Source organism: Durio zibethinus, chromosome 13 (genome assembly GCF_047325235.1).
Source record: "Durio zibethinus cultivar Kanyao isolate XHJ-2024 chromosome 13, ASM4732523v1, whole genome shotgun sequence".
In the NCBI taxonomy this organism is placed as follows: Eukaryota; Viridiplantae; Streptophyta; class Magnoliopsida; order Malvales; family Malvaceae; genus Durio; species Durio zibethinus.
This window is the reverse complement of record NC_143174.1, coordinates 2,430,054-2,454,415: the sequence shown is the minus strand read 5'-3', so window position 1 is coordinate 2,454,415 and position 24,362 is coordinate 2,430,054. Positions and strand designations below refer to the sequence as shown.

General features: G+C 30.5%; 2 protein-coding genes and 1 pseudogene across 3 annotated transcripts; all 3 read right to left on the bottom strand.

Annotated features, from left to right (window-relative positions):
* Positions 1-3,535: 3,535 nt before the first annotated feature.
* LOC111304359 (uncharacterized) lies at positions 3,536-6,579 on the bottom strand. The gene is made up of 9 exons (XM_022900907.2): positions 6,055-6,579; positions 5,775-5,961; positions 5,525-5,658; positions 5,311-5,423; positions 4,961-5,210; positions 4,336-4,491; positions 4,127-4,206; positions 3,971-4,020; positions 3,536-3,873 (listed from the first exon to the last, which is right to left on the bottom strand). Exons 1-9 carry the CDS (start codon positions 6,502-6,504, stop codon positions 3,725-3,727), a joined length of 1,569 nt encoding a protein of 522 aa, XP_022756642.2. The 5' UTR covers positions 6,505-6,579; the 3' UTR covers positions 3,536-3,724.
* Positions 6,580-12,521: 5,942 nt separating this feature from the next.
* LOC111304358 (uncharacterized) lies at positions 12,522-16,179 on the bottom strand. 2 transcript variants are annotated; one of them, XM_022900905.2, is made up of 9 exons: positions 15,599-16,176; positions 15,329-15,515; positions 15,103-15,242; positions 14,659-14,771; positions 14,261-14,513; positions 13,662-13,814; positions 13,300-13,379; positions 13,160-13,209; positions 12,522-12,828 (listed from the first exon to the last, which is right to left on the bottom strand). In XM_022900905.2, the coding sequence occupies exons 1-9, from the start codon at positions 15,989-15,991 to the stop codon at positions 12,692-12,694; spliced, it is 1,506 nt and encodes a 501-aa protein (XP_022756640.2). In that variant the 5' UTR covers positions 15,992-16,176; the 3' UTR covers positions 12,522-12,691. The 2 variants fall into 2 exon arrangements, 1 of the variants encoding a protein (XP_022756640.2); XR_016326851.1 differs by lacking the exon at positions 12,522-12,828 and having other exon boundaries at positions 13,162-13,209; positions 13,300-13,393; positions 15,599-16,179.
* Positions 16,180-19,023: 2,844 nt separating this feature from the next.
* On the bottom strand, positions 19,024-22,020 carry LOC149515227 (uncharacterized; annotated as a pseudogene).
* Between the last annotated feature and the right edge of the window lie 2,342 nt (positions 22,021-24,362).

The following is a 24,362-nucleotide window of genomic DNA, read 5'->3' as shown; positions in this document are numbered from 1 at the left end:
CTTCAAAAATCAAAAGGATGCCATCCAAAAATATAAATTTAGAAAAAGAGCGTTGAATAATTTAAATCCATTTTTATTTGTATGGCTCGTTTAAATGATTTTTTAATGCATAATTTAAATAATATTATATATTATATAGTCAATGAACTAGAAATATTTTCCAAAATAAATAATGTTTAAATTTAATAATCACGTGATAGATTGATAAAAAATTAAATTATTAATTTTAATAATTTTAAGTAAAAAAATTAATAGCAATTATTTTGTGTTAGACATATTCTTAGTCAAAGAAAATGATAAATTTCAATTTGTTTTAAAATTATATGATTTTTTTTTTAGTGTTATTCATGGAAAATAATAACTAAAGTTTGTCATATAATTGTTTTTCCACTTAAAATAAAGTTTTCATTTCCATTAATAAAATTTTAGACCAAAATTTATTTACCTTAATCAAATGAAATCTAATTCAATATATATATATACCCATCTCCTCTTCACATGCTTTATTTGAACAAAAAATTTCTCAAATTAAATAGTTAAATTAAAATATGCTAATTCAACTTTAACTTTAATTCAATTTATGCATATAATGATTTTAAAAAAATGATATTTAATATATTTAAAATTTTTTATTTTATGATTTTTTTATAAAAAAAATTAATTTAATAGTATTTTCCTAATATGAGAAGATATTTTAAGAAAATCCTTTCCTTCAAAAGAGAAAAACAACATATATATGACATCATTGATTGATTATATTATCCTGTTGATTTTTTTTTTTGTTATTTTCAAATTAAGAAACCCACGTTCCACCAACCAACCTACAAAATCGGCAGGCTTCCCATCTCCATCGTTCGGCGACAATGACAGAATTATGCATGGGACAAAGAGAGAGAATTGGAAGGAGTAGTTGAGCACAACCAATTTTTTTAATCAATTATGTCCAAATTGAGCAAAACCTCTCTTTAAAAAAAAAAGTTTGAAATGAATTCTTTTAACTTATTATAAGATATATAGGATGGAATATATGATCAAAATGGGTTTATCAGGACTTAATAAGTATATAGTTTTGGATATTATATAATTAAAAACTATTTGATATATTGATATTAAAATTTTTTTAATTTTACAAACAAAATTAAAATAATAACACATATTTTATGTTTTAACTTTTAAATATGCACTAAAAAATATATATCGCAATCTTAATTTCATTTATAAAATTAAAAAATTTTACTATTAATATATTTAATAATTTTTTTATACAATTTTTTTGTTACTATTAATTATTCTTCTATACCTTTACCCTATTGGCTACATAGTCCATGTTATGGTTATGGATGCTGATAATTAACAATTCTCTTTGACAAAATAAAAATGTTTATTTAATTTTTTATTCTTGTATGACTTTTTTACAAATTCCAAGTTGATTGTGGTGAAATAAAATCTAAAGTATTTGAGAATGGATGAATATCCATAAAGTTCAGTGTTGGAGACTTTGAGTAAATAAAGGTTATGCTTATCTATGACTTGTGCCCTAGATATACCCTGCTCTCTTTAGTCTTCACTGTCTTATGCTCAACTTTCCTTGTAAGAGAAATGGCATCTTATCCTCTATTATTGAACAAAATGTAAAACTTATATGACAACTTTATCTGTTTACAACTATATTAATCAATTCATTAATGTTTTTAATAATTATTATTTTTTTTATAAAAGATATTGTAACTTGAAAATAAAAAAATTTATTTAAAATTTCAATTTATTGGATGCCATTTTTAATAGTCCGAGTTTTTTTTTTTTTTTATACTTTGTCTACATTTATTTTTATGAACTTTTTGAGAAATTATTTTTAGTTAAAATTTCAATAATGAAAATATGTAGGACTTATTATTATTTTTTAAGTTATTAATAATGGAAGAGAAGATGGAGATGTGAGTGTAAAAATGACTGGTGGGCTTTTTATCCAGAAAAGTTATTTGCTTTTGTGGGCCTCTTAAGAAATGTTGCCACCACTGCTTTGTATATTCAGTGGGCTCCATTAACAGACACCGTAACTTCAATCCCTGCCTTAATGGGCCATTCTCTTAACATTGTTTAACAGACAAAACGAAAATGACACGACACATGAGAATCCAGGAAAAAAAAAAAACTTTCCCACAATTTATAATCTAAGTTTTATCAAACCTATACCCTTATTCTTCTTTCCTTTGACATTACTTGGGTCTGGTTTTTTTTTTTTTTTTTTTTAATTAATTTTGTGAAGTGCCTCTTTATTTTTGTGGGTTAATGAGAGAGTGGACCAAAAGTTTATGATGGGCCGTTGGTTAATGCCCGAAAAAGAAACAAGAAATTGTGTAAATTGGGTTAGGCGATGTGCAGTTAGGCCCAATTACTCTTTTCTTTCCAGAGGACCCAAATGGTTGAAATCAATAATTAAGAAATAAGGAATTGGACTTTCAATCTTATTTGTTTTTCAAGGGTGAGTATCATTAGATTCTGTGTCTACAAATCTATTAGATGAATTCGGGTGGATTTAATGAGTTAAAATTTTAGCACTTATAACTTTTTTTTTTTTTTTGATATCTTCAATCACTGATTTTGGAAAATTTAGTTCATAGAGATTGAAGATTTAAAGGAAAAAAAACAGCACTTAGGCAAGATGAAAAGATTGATTAAAAATAACCAATCAAGTAAGTAACCAGGGTTCTGACATGTCAAAAAATTGTCTGGTGCTCCCAAGAATGTGCCAATATCAGCCAAAAGGGAGGCAGGCAGGGTCCTTTTGAATCCAGATTCATGTATGAACTCAAGAGAGAAGTTATAAAAATGAAATTAAGTTCCAAATGATCAAAGAAAATGTAATGGCCACGCCTGCAAATGCACCACTGAATTTGCTTTTGTATCCCAAATCACCAGCAATCACTATATATCTCTATTAGTGGGCCATCCTCAATTCATCAAGGTTTTGAAATGAGCAAGTGTTCTTCATCTTCCCATCTGCCATCATCATTATAAAACTCATTCTATGTTTTGTTTTGATTTGTTCTTTAACTTAACCCATTTCTTGTTCAAAGTTTCATCAGATGCTTTGCACACAATTTTCAGCAGTTTCTTTTCTTTTCCTCCCTGAAGATGCCCTGACCCTAAACTTGCAAAAGGAATCGACTGAGTGGAAGTTATTATAGTTCTCTGGGGACTCCACTTCTGGTATTGGGGGCATTGGATTAAGTGCCCTTATTGGCCTACCAAATGGAAATATATGATAATTTGCAGTGGTCCTTAATTGGGTAGCATACCACCCAAAACATACTAGGTTCAACAAATGTGTGCCTTTCTTATCCTTTGTCCTGAATAAATAATTAATTGTTAAAACTTAATTATAAAACTTTGTTCATCAAAGTGCTGACAATCTTTTCCAAATTCCCCTCACAAAAACAACCGATGTGTCATTATGGTTTGGTGGAATCCTGTAATGAGATTGATATGCATATTCATGATTGACATTTTCTCATTCATGGTCATGGACTATAGTAAACTGCCAGTAGTCTGATAAGCCGGCTATTTGGACTCATAAATATAACACAACTACCCCTTACAGGCTCGCATGACAGTATTTTTAATATTCAACATTGTTTCTATATATATATAATATGTAGTGAAAATTTTGATATGGCCACTTAATTTATTCTCTTTGTTTATATTGGAGCAGCTCATATCATGATCAGACTCTGGTTCGATCTGTAAACTCAAGCAGATCAGTGTAGTACTTTGAAATCCAGCACTGGATTATCTGAACTTCGGTTTTTCTTTGCTCGACCAACCACTGTGGATCACTGTTCTTTTCTGGAAGTATATCCAAGCAATGAGATCCTACAGAAAAAGTTCACAGGTTAATGCTAGTGCATATTTTGATGTGACAGAAACTAAAGCATAATTGTTCTACTATGTTGTAAGAGAAGCTAAGTACCATTGGCCGAATAGACTGCAACAACACTATCTGATATGTTCTCCAATACCCTGTGATAAGATGGAAGATGTCATTAAGCTATGTCAAATAACTAAATGCGAAAGATCTGCAGAAATTAGATTATATAAATGATATTTATGGATGGTTTTTCTCTACCCGCCGCTGCTGTAAGGATCTCTCAGGCCATTAGAGAAAATGATGTTGCTAGCAAACCCATGAAGAATCAACTTTAAATCCTGCCAATGATGGGAAACTTTTAAGTGTTAGGTTTAAGGATAGATACAAACTATGGAGATCAATAAATGTAGGGAAAGTTATCAGGAATACTGTTGGAAAGTGATTGAAAATGAGATCGAAGAACACACATGGCCTCCATAGTAAGTTGTCACCCAATGTGGCTGAGGCTGGACACCAAATAAGCTCTTGCACTTCCTTATGAACCTGTTTAGATTGAATGGAGCTGGTGGGAACATAGAATCATTGTTGCCATGGCCTATGGGCATCACCATCTCACTACAGGTCTGTAAAGACACAAAACATGTAATTTGTAAAATAATTTCATTTGAAATTGCATGCAATCATGAGAAAGGAAGTTTAGTGGCATTAACCTATCCAATAAAATTTCATACCAGCTAGGTGGAATCCAGCTCTACACTACTAGTGCAATAATAAATTATTTTTGTATAACAAATTTGATGGAAGTGTTTTTGTGATTTTCAAATATTCAAGATACATACCAGCTATGAGTTTGAAAACTCAGTTTTTGTGGTCATTTTTCTCTTAAAATCTGAAATGTTATGTCTGTTCGGCTCCAATACCTTTTTAAAGAACCAATCATTTAAAAAGTTTTCAAATGTTTAGGTAAGCATCCTTGAATAGGTTTCAATATGTCGTTGTGATTGATTACCAAGATACAGAGTGAATATTGTTATAACTAAGAGGCTGATGTATATGAACGAGTGGCATCAGCTATATCTGGTCACGTCTCACCTGCCATTTCCAACCCATATATGTTTCATCAGTTGGATGATTGAATTCGTTCATGTCGTAGCATGATTTATTTCCCATGTAAGCAACAACACCGGCAAATATTCGGCCGAGTATATCAGTCCCTCCAGGAGCTCCGTCAATGCCACCACAGACGACATTAAGGGGATAAGTGGGGGGATGATCATATTGAGCTACTTCAGAATACAATGAATCTAGGTAGTCCTTAAGATCAAAACTTCTCTTCAATTTTCTGAAAAAGAAGAAAAGATAGAAGGAAAATGGATTGTAAAAGTGCTTATAACGTTAAACATGGCATATTGATAATGTGTGAGTGATCATAGTTAACTTACTCGCAAGTTTTGAATTTCATGCTGAGGATTGAAAGACCATTAGTCTTCGAAGCAACTCTATCAATTTCATCCCATGAATTTCGAATGGTTTCGTAGCAACTTTCACTAGTTTCCTGTCCATTGTAGAACAAGTTATAACCATATTAGAAAGAGGGGAAGTGTGAAAAGAAGAAGAAATAGTTTATAGTCAACCAATTGGAATTTGATGTTTTACTTTGAAATCCTTGGTCACAATTGCGTAGTATCCAACTTTTGGTGCAAGGTCATCGAAGTAAAGAATTGGAGCTGAGGAGGCAAGAGCTCCAAGAGCAATATGTGGATATTTTAGCCGAAACCATGCAGCAAGCACTGCAAAATATTAAGAAAACAACTTTGAAAACATGGCATGTCAAAGTTAAAAATATGGTCATAGACCAAAGAAAATTTCTGTTAACCTGTTAAATAATGTTTCTCAAGTTACTTACTTCCCCCGTATGATCCTCCAATGACAATTACAGGAGAGTTCTTTGCAAAGAATGTTTTCTTTATATGAAGAATGATGGCAGCATAATCTGCTATAGCTTGAGCTGAGGTGAAATAACCCCGAATACTGGCATTTCTCAGAGCTGCTTCCCTTGATCCGAATGGTATGGATTTTCCATAGAACCGATGCTACGAAGATCATAATGTCACAGTTTCCAAGTAAGCCTCCGACGCAGGTGAGAAAAAGAGGAGATGAAGGAGAAGAAAGACTTGGTTTCTTACCTCTATGTATACTAGTAAAGCTTTGAAACGAGGGGCATTATCAGTGAGAAAACCAATACCGGATAAATCATAGTCCAATGCCTCTTCTGCACCAAAATACACCAAGATTGGTGAACTAGTATTTGCACCACCTATGTACTTAGAATTGACTACATATCTTTGTGGGAAAGTGGTATAACTTTCCGGTTTGTAGTTGAAGTGATCAAGTGTCTGGCTATAAAAGAAGGTCTCAAAATCTTTATTAGAAACTAAAGTAGATGTGATCTTGGGTTCACTTCGGATTGTTCTTCGAAGTGCTCCTAGCCTGGGGATGCTGAACTGTGTTCCCGAGATCACACAGAACAAGGAAATCAAGGAAAACAAAAACAGCTCATGAAATGAGTGTCTATAGAAGTCCATGGCCTTGTTTCTATGCAAGAAAAAGGTTTCGATTCTGTTTCTTGAGCTCATTCGAGTTGAAGAACATTCTATTTATACTATAAGAGTTTGGTAACTGTTAAATCATGATGTATCATGAAATTTAACTCCTGATGATATGATGAGAGTCAGGTTGGTGCTTGTGCACAGATATACAGTTGGTTGACTTAATAGAAAACTGTATCAGGGCTGGCACTTTATCATATGAACCCCACAATTGTGTATCGCATGGGGAGGGGCGGTAGGAAAGAGTAAAGAAAAGAGGAAGAAAGCATAATCAATCCTTTTAATATATATGACACACCAATGATGACATAACCTCAATGCATAAAAGTTTCAGAATCTTTGAAAGTCTGGTCGCCGAATTTGGAACAGTATTTATTCTTAAAGGATTGTTTTGAGTTCAATTTGAGTAAGGATGTTTTTAAGACAAATTGGTCTCTGCTTTTATCTTTCCATCTAAAGGCGGACTCTACTTATTAGCTTAAAGATCGATTGTTTTAGTTTTTATTTTTAATTCTATGGTCACCAAATCCACAAAAAATAGGAGGGAGATGCCTAGATTGATCCACTATATAGTTATTAAATTCAGCAATATTTGCCAAAAGTGTCTAACATGTTCTCAATTTAAAGCAAAAAGTTGGCGTGGAGATTAAATTCCAGAAAAAGTAAATAAAGCTATACCTTGTGATCTAATTAACTTGATATTGCAAATTTTCTTATCATTTAGTAAATAAAGCAAAAAGTGCTGGACTTTAGTTTCATAGTTCAAATCCGGATAACTTTAAATGTTAAAAATAAAAAAAAAAAAATTTAGACGCTGAAGGTTGCTGAGAAATCACCTTCCACCAAAACCTGTTTCCTGTAACTTACTTTCTGCCTTTAAGGATTGCAAGTTGTTAATTAATAACTAATATAGTTGATTGACTTTCACTATCTTAAATTTTTTTTTTTTAATTTAAAGTATGGTCAACATTGTTCATCGTCAAAGGGTGCATATAGAAAAAATGGACAATAGAGGAAACACCAATCAGTGGCTTGTCTCTCTGAAGCATTTTCTCAACACCTCCAAACATTAATATAAAATGTTGCATTAATCTTCCTTTCTGTTCAATTGGAATTTTGCTTCATCAACTCTAGTAGCTAGCCTAATGGTTTAATAGATGTAGAGATTCTTTTTACTAGTTTGATTGTTGTAAACTAACCAAACATCTCATAGTGATGTTAATTGCAGTTCATCTTTGGCTCCATTTGAGCGCAATGAGAATCTTTCCATCGTGTCGAATTTTATGTTTTATGACTGAATCTTTAAGAATTTAAAAGTTCAAACATAAAATATAAGCTCGGCGTGTTGGGAGGACTCCCATCATGCTCTCAAATGGAGTCTTAGTGGACTTTCTTTTTCTCGTGGCCGGAGTATATATATTATATATGAATGCCGGTAGCTATTTTCATCTCTAAGTCTCCACTATTGGTCGAGTATGTATCTTAATTCAACCCAAAATCCCACTTCATCTGAATTATATATCTACTTAAATCTTCTTATCAAAACCCAAAGATTTTGCAAAAAGACTTTGATGGAATATATTGATATCTATGATTACAAAAATAGTTGTATTTATGAAAGTGATATCTTCTTTTCCTAGCGCTAATATAAAAAAATTCATCCTGCAAAAATTTCCCACGTTTTGGATTTTTATTAATCAAAAATCACTTTTCAAACATACCATAATTGCAGAGGTGAAATAATGAAATGCTTGGAAAGTTGAAATGCTTGGAAAGTCTTACTGTGAGGAATGATATAATAATGAAACATTTGGAAGGTTGAAAATAAGCATTTTTCGTAGGCATAATAACTGGTACACTAGAGATGCATCCTTCCTAGTCCTCTTGTACGAGGGAAAGATTCTCTCAATGCTCTAACGATCAATCTAACGATCACACCGGATATGAACCGAACTATCTCACGACTTTCTGAACTCAAGTCACGTATTATTTTAATGGACGAACAGCCCAATCCTTGGAACGTACTACAACCCCAGGTGGCGAAGAGCCGAGATCGAGGTTCCAACCCTTCTTGTTGATGTGAGCTCTCGAAGAAGATCAATCTGTTATCTTTAAAGTAACTTTTATCCGTCGAGAATACTTTTTCTTGATAAATAATCTATAGATTTAATATAAATTCTCTTAAAAAAAAAACTATTTATCTTTAATTCTTAAATAAAAAAGTCTTCCCTCATTTTTCTAAACTTTTACGCAACAAAAAAATTTTCAAATTTATGCTGAAAATATATAAACAAGGTCCCCTGATGTGATGCCTACATCTTTATATTCTGTAGCACTAATCATGAAGATAAAAAATATTTTATATATTTCTGGTGGATGCCTATGCGGAGAGGTGTTTTGCTAAAGCTCACCAAAAACCACATGGATTAGCTGATTGTTTCTGCTTATTTCTTTATAATTAACTAATCAAAGCTCGAAATGATTAGGAAACCCACGTAAAAGCGCATAAGGAAACACATCTTTTTGATCAGATGATGTCAGGATTATGGAAACATATAGGTCAATATTATACCTAACTACTCATACATTTTCTGGGTTAAAATACTTTCACATGTTTTCTTATGTTTGGTTCCCATTTCTTTTCGTCTTTAGTCTCTTGACTGAAGGTTAGGGAACAAAATCAACTGTTTGGTTTATGAAAAGTAATAAATAAAATCAACAAACTAGATCAAAATTAGGAAGACTTCGGTTTAAAAAACTTGTTTTTTCCTTTGATTCGAATTAAAATTTTATGACGAAAGGTAAGATTTATAAGATTACGGATATTATTTTTTATTTTGTAACCTAAGGTTCAATCAACACATCTTTATGTATATAATTTAGAATTTTTTTTCTTATAAAGAAGATTGCAATACGAAGATAAAAAAAAAAAATTGTAGGTGTTTAGATTCAAATTTTAAATTGATAAGATTTTAAGACTTGATGCATAAGTAATAAGAAAAGGGAAAAGGAAAAATCTTATTGCTTTCTACCCCTATCTGAAATTAAATATACACCGTTGGCTAGATTTGACTGCAACTTTAAGAAGGTGTCAAAAGCAAAACAGTGTTCACATATCGGTCACACTATCAAAAAACAAAAGATGCTCATGGCATTGAAATGCATCATCTTTTTCTTTCCAAATTTCAATTCTTGAAGGGTCATCTTTTATCGTCTTTTTTAAAAGATATTCTGCTTCGTTCTTTCCAAGTAGGATTTGTAAGAAAAGCTGACTTTAAAGAAGAACAAATGGATAGAAGTTATTGCAGTTTTGACTGAAGAATCTGTCATTTATATGTGAGTGGACCTTAATGGGGAAGGCATACCTTCCAACATTGACCATGCAAAGTGGTAGAATTTTTAAGCCTGTAAGGGCAAATGGGATGGTAGACTTTTTTAATCCTTTGGTCCACAAATGCTATAACAAATTTCATTAGCCAAAGATTTTTGCAGAAAAAGCAGAAGTTACTTGAATGTTTCATGCTTTGATTAAGACTAAATGATCCGGTTCATGTGATTGTGAATTCAAGCAGTACTCTAACTTCATAGACGGAGATGGAAATTATAAGACTATATATTCAAATAAAAACAATGATTTTGGTCCATATATGAAGAATCTGGTGAGATAATGCTAGTTTCACTTTAATTGGATAAACCATTAGGCGAGGGTAAGACTTATATGTCTCGTGTATAATGCTGATAAGAAGAGTAAAAACTGTCATCATTTTGATGCAAAGCACAAATGAAAATGGTCCAAATCAAGAGGCATTTAATCTCTGCAACAGATTGAGCCTACCACTTCTCCCTTTTCTCATTGTTATGGCAGCTGAAGCCACCAAGTCTCACTCTCTCCACTTTCACCTCACACACCTGCATCTGCCTAATTATCCAGGCTGGCCAGGTAATTAATCTTTGTCGTGTCTATTGAGATTTGACAGTGGAGATTTTGAGAAATGTGGCAATGTCAAAGGCACCAAATTAATGAATTCTCTTGTAGATTGCCTCTTTGCTTATGGAAGCTAATGATTAATGAATTACAAGAGTTTGATATCTGTCAAGTCTCCAGTTTAAAACATATGTGAAGAAAGTTGAAAGAACTTTAAATCCTGAAAAGAATAGTAGGGAATTTAGGATAACACTACTAATTCTTTTGAGTGGTCTAAAGGATGTTTGAGCTTTTATCTTTTTATGTGAATTTATTCCCATTCATTCTTGGCAATTATATTTTGAAATATGAAAAGTAAGTGTCAAAAATTCATGTTTTAGAATTCGAATGGCCTAAAACAGCGCAGAATAAGAAACTTTATACTGTAAAAGAGGGAATATTATTAGGAGATTTTGGATAATGATTTGGGCTAGTATTTAGGCAAAAAGAGAGTGGGGATGCAAGAGACTATAAGTGGTATAGCATGTAATAATTAACCAACCAATATTTTAACCAATCACAACTTAGAATTGTGTGGATTTTATCAAAATTTTATATGAAATCTACATTTATAAGTGATCTCTACATAATTTTTTTATTGTGATTGAATAGTTGTAGGATTATAGTAAAAGGAATAATAGATGAAATGCAACCATATTTTTGATAGTGTCAATGTCCTTTTAATTCTAATAATTTTAAATCATTTAATTGGATCATTAAGAAGTTGAGGTCTTTGTGTGTGGATTTGATTCAATTTTATATTTATTTATTTAATTATGTTCTAGTTTGTTACTTGGTTAGTTTAATTATTTAATGATTTCTTATATATAAATATAATATTTGATTAATTATGATTGAAACTTATACTTCGAATTTCATAAAAAAAAATTTTATGATGAGAAAACTCATTCGAAATATGTAATTATTGTACGACATACATCAAAGTATCATATTCATATAATTAGCTTATTTGTCATACCATATTCTTTTTGCCACATCAATAATATTATCAAATAAATTTAAAAATTTTAAACACAATATAAAGATATTGTATGAAAAAAATAAAAAAATAAAAGTGATACGATTTAAAATTTTAATAAATATTGTATATAGGTTTGACAAAAAAATATGTTTTTGTTTAGTGTATTGATACGAATTATGATAAATAATTTTTGTATTTTACATGTATTTAATATGAAATAAACATGATACAAATATATAAATTATCAGATCTATTAATTATAAAATCAAGCATTTCAAATAATGAAAAAAAAGGCAAACAAAAAAGTGACTTAAAAAGATAATTTTAATTGGTTTATAACCATATATGCTAATGGCATATTTGATGATGTTGCCTTTAACATCCATGATTAGAAAATTAAATTTCGAAGATTTTGTTTTTTTCATTTTGAGCTGATGTGACAAAGAAAGATGGTTTCTTTCGAATAAACTTAAAACGAGATAAATTTGATGAAAGTTTTTTGAGGCTTACATGATGATATGAATTCTCTTTTGGGTTCATTCTCTTTTCAGATTTAAAGAAAAGCATTCAAAGAAGAATAATGGATGGTAGTCGTTTCAGTTGAAAAGAGGAATCTTTGCCAGTCCTTATAATTATTCTTGCTGATGAATAACAATTGCTGGTGCAAATGTTGTGAGAAAAAAAGCAGAATCCTTTTTGTATCATATCAAAAGAAAGGATCAAAGTGAAGATGAAACTGTCATCTAAGCTAAGCAAAGGTAATGTTGAAAGGATCAAAGTGAAGATGAAACTGTCACCTAAGTTAAGCAAAGGCAATGTTTCTGGCCCCAACATGATAACATGTTTATAACAATTCTTACCATGAATCGGGCTTGGAAGATGAGTTGGGCTTGAAATCTTATTGTGATCAGGCACTAGGTTTCGATCAACTTTATGATGATTCCTTTAATGGATATTGAAATAATGATTGGAGCAACCTAAGAATTTTTTTGGTTTTTTTTTGTCTTTTTCAAATCCGAAGAACAAATGATAAAAAAATTCCAAGTGGCAAAAATTCACATAATCAGTTTTAACTTAATTACTATGATGTTATTAATCAAATACTATAATATTATAGAAATTCAACATATATAGTAGGAGAAATATAAATCCTAAGCCTAGCTGTCAAATATTATTTCCTTGAATTGTAAATCTATAAGAGATTCATGGTTATATAACTTTGAATTCTTCCATTATTCAATATTTTTCATCTTGGACAAAAAATATTCCTATTGCGTGAATGCCTTAAGATCAGCATAGTACTTAGCTATCCATCCTTTGATAATCTTCACCTCTATTTTCCGTTGCTTGATCAACCATTCTGGATCAGTTTTCCTTTTCGGAAGTATATCTAAACAATGAGATCCTGCAAAATGAATACACATAGTCAATCTCTTGCTCTTTTTCATTTTGAAAATGATCCGATAACCATAGAATTTTTAATCTTCATTTTATTTAAAAGATTTCATCTTTATTAACTATTATTAATTGAGCATTATTACATTAAAAAATTATAATAAAGCTAGTCTAATTAAAATTCAAAATTTAATTAAATTGATTCATGTAATCAACATTAAAAATTAATATTCAATCGATTTTCATTCAAATCTCATCACTTATAGGTTTTTTTTTTTGATGGATTCCATTATAAAAAGATTTCTAATTGCATTTGTTTGGAGTAAAAGTTAAGCACATACCATTGACTGTAGATATGGCAAGAACACTATCTGAAATGTTTTCCAACACCCTACAATAAAAGAAAACATATGATTTATGAAATTAGATAAAAGATTAATCTTCAATGTTTCTTTGTTTTTTGGGATGTTTTTGGTTATACCCGCCGCTACTATAAGGATCTCGCAGCCCATTGGAAAAGATGACGTTGCTACCAAACCTATGGAGAATCAGTTTTATATCCTGCAAAATTGAGTCTAAAAATGATAAAAAAAAAATTTGGTTGGATATGTTCGTCATATTGAATCGGTAAGGAAAAGCCTTCTCCAAAAAATAAAGGTAAGGGAATAAAAAGAAATTAATTCGAAGTTCGATTACATTATTTATTTATTTATTTATATTTTTAATTTGAAGGCAAGGAAATTTTTAATGCAAAATGTTATATGAAAACAGAGTTTTAACAAATATTTTAAGAATCATTTATACAAAAAATTATGAAGAAATTAATTGAGAGAGGATTCATACGTGGCCGCCGTAGTAAGAAGTGATCCAATGAGGCCGAGGAGGGACACCATAGAAGCTCTCGCACCGGTTCATAAATCTCTTTAGATCGAAAGGGGATGGCTCAAACATGGTTCCATTGCCGATGCTAAATGGTATCACCATCTCACTGCATCTCTTTAAATATATACCCAGAAAATAGTAAATTTATTTGAATTTGAATTCAAAATTTTATCTAAAAGTTAATCCTGACAAAACTCAAATTTAAAATGATTTAAATTTGAATAATTTGAATCCAAAATTTTTTGAATAATTTAAACAAAAAATTATTGGAACGATTCGATATGAACCCGAACTCAGAAAATATTTTAAATGATTACGTCTTTCATAAAATTAAAAAATTATCTAATTAATCAAAATCTAAAATGATTTGAACCCAAAAAAATTTAAATTCAAAATAATCCAAACTCATATGACTTAAAATCAAAATGTCTAAACTTGAATACGCTCATTTGTCACCTCTAATTTTAAGTGATTTTTGATTATGTTTGAACCTCAAAATTTTGGCTTGAATGGCATTAATCATATAGAAAAGGAGGTGGAAAAAAGTCTGAATATATTACCTGCCAACTCCAACCTATATCTGTTTCAGATGCATTAGCTGTTGGATTGACATAGCAAGATCGGTTGCTATAGTAAGCGACAACCCCTGCAAAAATTTTGCTAAGAGTGTCGACTTCACTTCCAATGAATGAGGCTCCATCAATGCTGCCACATACGGCAGTAACCGGATATCTTGGTGGTCTATCGTATTGTGCAGCATAGGCATACATAAGCACCAAGAAAGACTTGAGCTCTGAAGAACTGGTCAAGGGACTAATAATTACAAATAAAAAGGAAAATCAGAGATCAGCCCTTTTGTTTGTTTGTTTGTTTTTTTTTTTTTTTTTGTTTAATTGGAATCATGAATTCGAATTATTATAATCAAGATGGCACAACAATACTTGTTAAATTTACATACTAGCATGTCTTAAATTTCTTGCTGAGGGTTGAAAGACCTTGGGGCTCCGAGGCAACTTTGTCAATTTCAGACCATGATTTTTGTATGGTTTGGTAGCATGTCTCGCTGGCTTCCTGTGCATTCATACTTTGGTAGTTGAAATGAATTGAAACTATACAAACATGTTAGAAATGATTAAATTTTTTATAAAATCTAAAAAATTATCTTCATAGTTTGAAGCTGAAATGATTTGAACCTGGAATGGTCTAAATTCGAAAAAATCCAAACCCAACATGATCTAAAACCAATTCATTTTATTGTTTATATACTATATGGAGATAGAAAATAAAATCATGTAATTAATTTAAAATGAAAAAAAAAATTGACTAAAAGGTAACACTAATTCTACATAATAATTGTATACAAAAATCACCAATTCATTAGTTCGTTTTACTGTAATAATACCCTAAAATCCTTTGTGACAACTGAATAATATCCACCCTCTGGCTGTAGTTTAATATCATCAAAATAAAGGATTGGAGCCGATGAAGCCAAAGCTCCCAAAGCAACATGTGGATACTTTAGCCGAAACCATGAAGCAAGCACTGATTTCATTCGAAAAAGATCAAGGCAAAGTTAAATATATACCAACAAGGAACAGATAAATGAAGTTGAATTTGAAATAGCTTACTTCCTCCATATGATCCTCCGATGACAATCACAGGAGAATAGAAAGCATGAAGTTTCTTCTTGATATGCATGATGATTTCTGCATAGTCTGTAATGGCTTGGGCAGAGTTAAAATACCCCCGAGTGCTTGCATTTTTAAAGGCTTCTTCCCTTGATCCGAATGGTATTGATTTTCCATAATATCGATGCTGATGAAAATAGAATATTAAAAAAAATTAATTATGTTGGTTTCTAATTGATTATCTGAATGTTTTCGGTTCAAAATCCATACCTCTATGTATACAAGAAGAGCTTTGAAATGGATGGCATTTTCATTGAGAAAACCAATTACAGTAAGATCATCGTCCAAAGGCGCTTCAGCTCCAAGATAGGCTAAAATTGGTGCACTAGCATTTGCTCCACCCCAATGCTTGAAATTCATCACATATCTTTGTTGAAAAGTGCTATAACTTTCAGGCCTGTAGTTGAAGTGATCAAGTGTTTGGGGGTAGTAAAAGGTTTGCAGATCCTTTGAAACTGATGCAGACAAGATTTCAGGCTGTTCCAAGATTGTTCCCAACGTTGGACTCAGCCGCGGAATGTTGAAGTGGGCAGCAGCGATAGAGCTTGACAGAACTGTAACGAATAATTGAAGCCTTTGGAATGAAAATATAGGAGAATTCATGGCAATTAAACTAAGACAGAGTATGCCTGTCAGGCTCTATTTTGAGCTTGAAAAGCCTTTGCCAAGAGCTTGCTTATTAATTATATAGGACAAATCATGGTTATTTCCTTGAGAATTTACTTGGAATTTGCTTGATCTTTGTCATCAAATGAAATGAAATTAGTAGAAGGAAGAATTCTTTTGGCTAAACAGATGCCAAATGGTTAATTATTGTTCAATCTAATATTTATAAATTATTAAAGCAAGTTTGCACCCATAAAGATTATAAATAGAATATACAAATTAGTCGATACAAATGTTTAATTGAAACATTTTTTCAAATGTGCTATAGTTATTTTTTTTTATAGTTGAGGCTGTTAAAATTTTAATTTAATCAATAAAATAAAAAATTTAGCACGTTTTCAAAACCATTTTGTAGTGTTAATTTATCATATATTTTATAGGTGTCTAGTTACAATGGATGCTTATATAAGCCTCAATAAGAGTAGTCAAAATGTTATTTTAAAAATTATATTTAATTGGGATAAACGGTAAATTTATCATTCTATTATAAGTAAATTTCAATTTGATCATTTTACTTTGATTTCATTCAATTTTATAATTATACTTTCATTTTTCATTGAATTTTGCCACTATACTTTTATTTGTGGTGATTTTTTAATGAAACTAATGAAAATAAATTATTTCATAAAATATTTAGTTAATATATTTAAAATAATTTCTGAATAAAAATATAAAATCTAATATGAATATTCCTTATATAGCAAAAATGTATACATTCACTACAAGAAAATAGATAATTTGTAGCACTTTTTTAGTGACGTTTCACAAAAAAAGTTGCAAAGTTTCGTGTTTTTTCAAGTGTAGCGGTGTTTGTATTATAAACACCACTAAATCTGTATTTAGAGGTGTTTATAAAATAAAATGCCACTAATAATAAAAATTTTGTAATGTTTATAGAAAAAACGCTATTAAGGGAGCATTTGGTTTATGAGAATCAAAATATTTTTCATTGATATTTTTCTATTAGATATTTGATTTCAATATTTGATTTGGCGTAATCTGATTTCAGAGAAAATTGACAGATTTTTAATAGTACCCAAAGTCCCAAAATAAAAACCCTATCTCTTCCTATGGTGTTTTAGGATTTCGTGGAGGAAAGTAACGTTATTTTCAAATTTGACTTAACTAAAAAATTATGAAATAATCATTACCTTTTTAAAAAGTATATCTAAAAATGAATATAAATCAGTTTGAAGTTTCTACTGGTAAAAATTTAGTTTATATATGGTGTTTGGCATTAAAAACGATTTCAATAATCCCTTACAAAAAATTAAATGAGATTATTGAAAGTATTTCTAACAAAAAATATCTTGAATAATCTCATTTAATTTTTTTTTTTGTTAAGGAAATTATTGAAAGTGCTTTTAATCACTAAATTTAACTGTATTTTATGATATAAACACCACTAAATTTAGCATTTAGTGACATTTTTATACAACAATGTTACTAAATAGAATGACATTTTTTGATACAAACATCACTAAATTAACGATATTTTTTATACAAATCTTGTTAAATTAGATACATTTTTTTTAAAACGGCGTTATTTTTTTCGTTGTAAGTATAATCGACGCTCTTAATGATATTTTTGACAAACATCGTAAATTTTTTAATAACATTTATAAACGTCGTTAAACTTAAAAAAAAAAATCTCTAAAGATCTAATCCCTCTAACAATTGCGTCCCATATTGAAAGAAATTATTATTTATTTTCAGAAATATCATTTACTTCTCTTAAAAGAAATTAATGGCCAGTTTCCCAAGTTGAAAGTGAATTAAAACAAAATGAATGGCCAGTTTTTCATTGTTCATGATTGGGATTTATGTTTTTATTTTTTTTAGGGGACACAAGTTTACGCGTGAAGCTTTCCCTTTCCCATGGTTGAGTGCAAACCTTTGCGTTAGAATTATAAATTTAATCTTGTGATTTATTAATAAAATATAAAAATTTTAATTTTATCATTTAAAATCTAATATTTATAATCTCAAATACAATTAAAGAATATTAAATATATTTGTTTTCTAGCTCAGATCATCGGATTAGCTTGGAGAAGAGCAGAAGAAACCAAACAAATAAGCCAAAACAAGAATGACTTTGATTGACAACCACATCATGATTTTAAAAAGAAAATTATGCTGGCCAAATCAACAAAAAAAAAAAAAAAAAGTAGTCAATTACAATCTCACCTCTTCAAATTGACATTAATGTATATTAAACAAATTTTTTAGGTTGCTGATTGTTAATTTTAAAATCAAAATTAAAAAATATATATGATAACGAGTTTAATTTCAAATAAACATTTTAGTTTTTCAATGTTTATATCCAACTAATTTCATCTGAAATTGCCAATAATATTATTATAATCTAAAGAAGAGACTAACAAAAGCTATTTAACACTAAAGCTCATATCGAAATCTTTCTAAAATGTTTAATTGACTTTTAGCTTTTGAACAAAGCAAGCCTAAATAAATAAATTTTAGTGCCATTTGGGATTATTAATTCCTCCCTGTCTAGACGGCTAATTATTATTTTTTTCAATCTCATTGTATAATTGTTGGTATGTAACAACTTGAATTAAAACTCAAATTAATTAAGATTTAAATTTATTAAAATTTAAAACTTGAATTAAAATCTTTATTTAATTTATTTTATATAAAAAAGTCATAATTTGTGAATAAAAATAAAAGCTACAAATGTTGAAATTTAACCTTTCAGACCTATTTAATACTGATAAAGACCTATCGAATGCTGATAAGTTAGGAATTCCACTTAGAATTTAATTAACTTTGACCTTTCAAACAAAGCTGGCCTAATTGGATAATAAGAGTTTAAATTCTATGGCTTGTATTTCTTGAAAACAACAGCTTCGAAAGCTATTGGTTCTAGAAATTTGTTCATTTCTTTCAGGTAGTTAGACGTTTTGCATTGTTTTCAAAAAGAGAGAAGCACAGAAGTTTTTCCTACAAATATCATGAAATTTCAAAGCAGATGTTCAGTCTGTATCACATAAGTTTTATGCCAAGTATTGAGGACAGACAAAAACAGCCCAATTTGTTGCAGAATGTAATGTTGCCATAAAACTTTTTTGATGGATAGTTAAAAGTCACTGAGGAATGTACACCATAACCTTATCCTTGTTTAGCTTCACTGATTATGACAAACAAACAATTGCTATGGTCTTAACATTCCATTATTCACAACTTGATTTTCACTTTTTGTCGATCTTGCTACCAAGTTTTGCGTTGTAGTCTTCAATCCAGCTGCCAATGATGTTGATCTTCTTGTCTCGCTGTGCAACCAACCAGTCAGGGTCACTTGTGCTTGGACGGCTTAAATCCAAGCAATGGTCACCTTAACACCATAACAGATCTCAATCAAAACCAAGTGATTGATTATAAATTTCAATCTCCTACAACTCACAAAGGACACCTTCATTTGTATATACTGCAACAATGCTATCTCATATGTTCTGCAAAACTCTCTAGTAGAAGGATTTAAGGATGAATCAGGAAAATGCAGTTGAAAGTTTGAATTAATTTTTTCCTATAAATACAAAAGTGAAAATGACACAAGAGTGTTAGTTCTTCACTCTCCAGCACTCCATGGGTCACGTAGTCCATTGAAGAAAATGATGTTGCTAGCAAAATTTCTGAGTATAAATTTTATATCCTAAAAATTTTTATAACTTTGAGTAGGCAGAAATTTTGATGGGGCAATAAGTTCCTCTGAAGGTGTTTTTTCTGTTCTTTAAGAATCAAAGTAATAAGCTTATATGGCCTCCAAATTCAGTGGTGATCCAATGAGGCCTTGGGGATACTCCAAAAATATCCAGGCAGGTTATGGTATAGTTTTCTATATCAAAAGGTGATGCTTGGAACATTGTATCATTTTCACCATATCCAATTGGCATTACCATCTCAGTACATGCCTAAAAGATGTAGAATTATGAAAGTTTAAGTCTTCTTTCAAAACAAATTATATGCAGAATGATAATAATAGCAATGATGAGTAGTATGAATAGTTGAAGTACCTGCCAATACCATCCACTGCGATTGTTTGGTTTGAATTCAGTTACACTATTGCATGAGCGGCCTCCGAAGAAGTTAGCATTAAGCCCTTTAGCAACTTTGCCAAGAATATCTGTTCCTCTGCATCAATAGCGTTGAATATCTAACTGACTAAGTTATAAGGAGGGTTGTCATTTTGAGCTGAAAATACATACACAATGTTGGGGAAGGAGGTAAGTTCAAACTAAATCACTGAGCCAAAACAAAGAACCAATTTTGGTTAATGGTACATAGGTTACGTTGTTTTTATTAAATTCAACTAGCCTTTTAATAGGCTTACAAGATATGAGTGAAAAGCTCACTAACTAGAGAATGTAAAGCATAAAAAATAGAATAGTTAACAGATAATGGTTTAGTGGAGAGATAGTGGCTGAATATTTGAAAACACCTAGCCACGTATAATAACTAACTACCAACTATTTCCTAAAAATCAGGACATTGAGCTCAGTTGTGAACTAAATTTTGGATCACTCTTCAACACTCCCATTGATTCAAAATCATATAGTTTAAGATGTAATCTATAGTAGAAAAATTTCTCTCTTAAAGAGGTTTGTTGAAAAGATCTGCTAGCTGCTTGTCTATTCTACAATGCTCTATTTTGATTATTCCATTTGCAACTAAATCATGAATAAAATGAAAGTGAATGTCGAGGTGGTTTGTTCTCCTATGAAATGCCAGATTCTTTGTCATAGCAATTGTTGACTTGTTGTCACAAAAAGATTTAGTTGCTCTATCTTGAACCTGACAAAGATCTACAAGAAATTTTCTAACCAAATTGCTTGACAAGTTGCTGAAGTTGCTATTACATACTCAGCTTCTAAAGATGATAAAGTTGTAATAGCTTTTTTCTTTGAACTACATGTGATGGCACTTAATCCAAGAGTAAAAACACGAAGTACTCTTTCTATCATCCAATAAATTTGCCTAATCACTATCTGTCAATCCATGTAATTTAAATTTATAATTTGGTAATACCATATTCCAAAATCACTAGTTCCAGCTAAGACTTTTTTTGACACTTCAAGATGATGTTTTGTAGGACTTTGCATAAACCTATAGATTACACTAACAAAAAATGCAATATCTAGTGTAGTATGGGTCAAATAAATCAAACCTCTTATTAAGCTTCTAAAAGTCTTTGCATCAATCTTTTCTGAACCATTCTCAAGTTATAACAACTTATTCATGTTCATGGGTGTGGCAGCTGGATTGCAATTAAGCAAATTAAATTTTTGAATAGATCCATTGCATACTTCCTTTGTGAAATGAAAATTCCATCCTCTACTTACTTCACCTCAAGCCCCAATATATAATACAACAAAGTAACATCTCAAATTCCTTCATCATGTTAAATTTAAATTCAGTAACAAGAGAATCACATGAGCCCATACAAATAATATCATCAACATAAAGGCAAACAATTATAAGATATCTTTTCCTTACTTATTCACATAAAGAGTAGGCTCATTCTCACTCATTGTGAAGCCATTGTGACAAAAATAGCTATGAATCTTACTATACCATGCCCATGGCACTTGCTTTAGCCTGTAAAGTATGCTTTTTTAGCTTGTACACTTTTGTTTCCTTACCTTTGATCATGAACCTTTTAGGTTGACTAGCATACACCTCTTCTTTAAGTTTCCATTTAAAAATGCAGATTTGACATCAAATTGATAAACAAGCCAATGAAGTTATGTAGCCAAGGCTAAAATAATTCTCATAATTTTAAATTAAGCAATCGAAGAAAATTTTTTTTCGAAATCAATACCTTGTTGCTGCGAGTATCTTTTTGTCACCAACCGGGCTTTGTGCTTTTGTATGGTTCCATCAACATATTACTTTGTTTTAAACACCCATTTGAGGTTAATTGCATTATTACCTTTAGGTAGATCTACCATCTCTCATGTTTCATTCTTTTGGATTGTCATCATCTTTTTTTGCGTTGTATTTTACCATTCTTTTTAGTTTGTTGCTTCTTTAAAAGTTATAGGATCTGAAACAATGAAAGCAAATTGACAAGTTTTATAAATATCTTTCAAAGATCTAAACTTTCTTGGAGGTGTTTCATCTGAAAATTCTTTCAAGAAAAGTGAACTGTTATATCATAAGGTTGGAGGTGAGAAATGCGATGTGGAAATCGATGAATAAGAATTGATTGGAGAGTTTGTAGGGGTTGATTCAACACCTTCATTTGTTGCATTCTCACTTGGATTCTCACTTGGATTCTCACTTTCACTTGGAATCAGCATTTGAGTTGTCTTTTTTATGCTTTTCTACATCCAACTTATATCTTCATCAAATATCATATTTTTGCTAATAATCACCTTGGCACTAAAAGGATTATATTGAAGATATGCTTTGGATTTAGTACAATATCCTAAAAAAAAATGCATTTTTTAGATTTTTCTTCAAGTTTGTGATGAACTTAAGAATCAACCAAAGCATATGCAACACAATAAAAAAAATCTCAAGTGGCTTACCATCGGTCTTATACCTTTCCAAGTTTTATAAGGTGTCTGATTAAGGATTGCTTTTGTAGGAGAAAGATTGAATAAGTAAATAATAGTTGCCATAGCTTCAGTCCAAAAATGATTTAGTAGCCCTTTCGCTTGCAATAAGCTTCTAGCTATTTCTATAACGAAACGATTTTTTCTTTTAGCTACACTATTTTGCTCTAGAGTGTAGTGTGCAATCAATTCATCAGTGTGAAAAGTCTTTATGAAATCTCCACTTTGCTTTTTCACAAAAGCCTTGAATTTTTTGAAACTCTCAAAAGTCTCTGACTTGTTGGTTAGAAAATAAATCTAACTCATTCAACTACAATTATCAATAAAGAACAATAAATGCTTACTCCTACCAAGTGATGTAGTTCTTATAGACCCCATAGATTGACATGTATTAATTCAAAGCATTTAGAGACTTTCCACTTGGAAACAACTTTCTTGCTTGTTTCCCATAAATACACCCTTCACATAAATCAAAAAATCTAATTTGAAGCAATTTATGAACATTACATTTTTTACTTAGTAACTGCAATCCTTTAATATATTACAGATGCCATAATTTCAATTCATTCTTTTTGCTAACAATAAGACTTTGCTTTTCCACGTTAAAAATTTTAAATGGAAACATCTTTTTTTTTGTCATATTCACATTCACCACAAGTTGCCCAAATTTATCTTTAATCACACATACTTCATTTTTAAATACAATTGCACATCCACCAACCATTAATTGTCCAACACTCAACAAACTATACGTTAAATTAGGAATAAAGAAGACATCATAAAGTAATTTTATTTTATCATTGCTTGATACCTTTTCTTTCAACTTGCATCTGCTTGTTATCCCAAGTCTGGCTTGCAACTTTTGTAACTAATCAAGTTTTTTAAACAATGATCTATTGGGGTCATATAGTTTAAGCACCCACTATCCACAAACTAAACATTGTTTGAAACTCTATTAATAGAAAAATAGGACATGAATAACTTATTTTCTTTGCTTTCTTCCTTTGCATAGCTTACTTGGCTTTAACAATTTGCCTTTACATGCCCAAATCTCTTACAATTGTAACATTGGATAGCACTTATATTTTTTTTTTGCTCACCAACAGATTACTTCTCTTGTTCATTAGAATGGCCTATTCCTCTATCTCTACCACATCCTCTTCTCTGAAAACCTCTTCTGCCATGTCCTTTGCCAACGGACACTTCTTTTCTAATTTTTTCTTTTTCACTTGAAATGTCTTCTCATCAGTTTTCTCTTATGATCTGTTCGGCCTTGCTTCTTGACCTTGCAAAGAATAAATTAGTTCATAAAAAAATAGATAGATCCGTAGTTTTTTTCTATTGCAGCAACTATATGATCAAACTTTAAAGTTAAACTTTCGTAAGACTTTGAAAACAACAGTCTCATTAGTAATTTTATCACCATAAGATACCAGTTTTTTAATAGACTTACAAGATAACTAACATGAGGAAAAGCTAAGCTAACTAGATAATATAAAGCATAAAAAATAGAACAATTTGACATATAATGGTTTAACGGAAAGATAATGACTGAATATTTGAAAACACCCAGCCATATGTAATAACTAACTACCAACTATTTCTTAAAAACCAGGACATTGAGCCAATACGTGAACTAAATTTTAGATCATTCTTCAACACGTAATTCCTAAATTGCTTTTAAACTCTTTAGAGGAGTACAAAAGGCCTTTAAATTTGAGAAAACAGAGGGA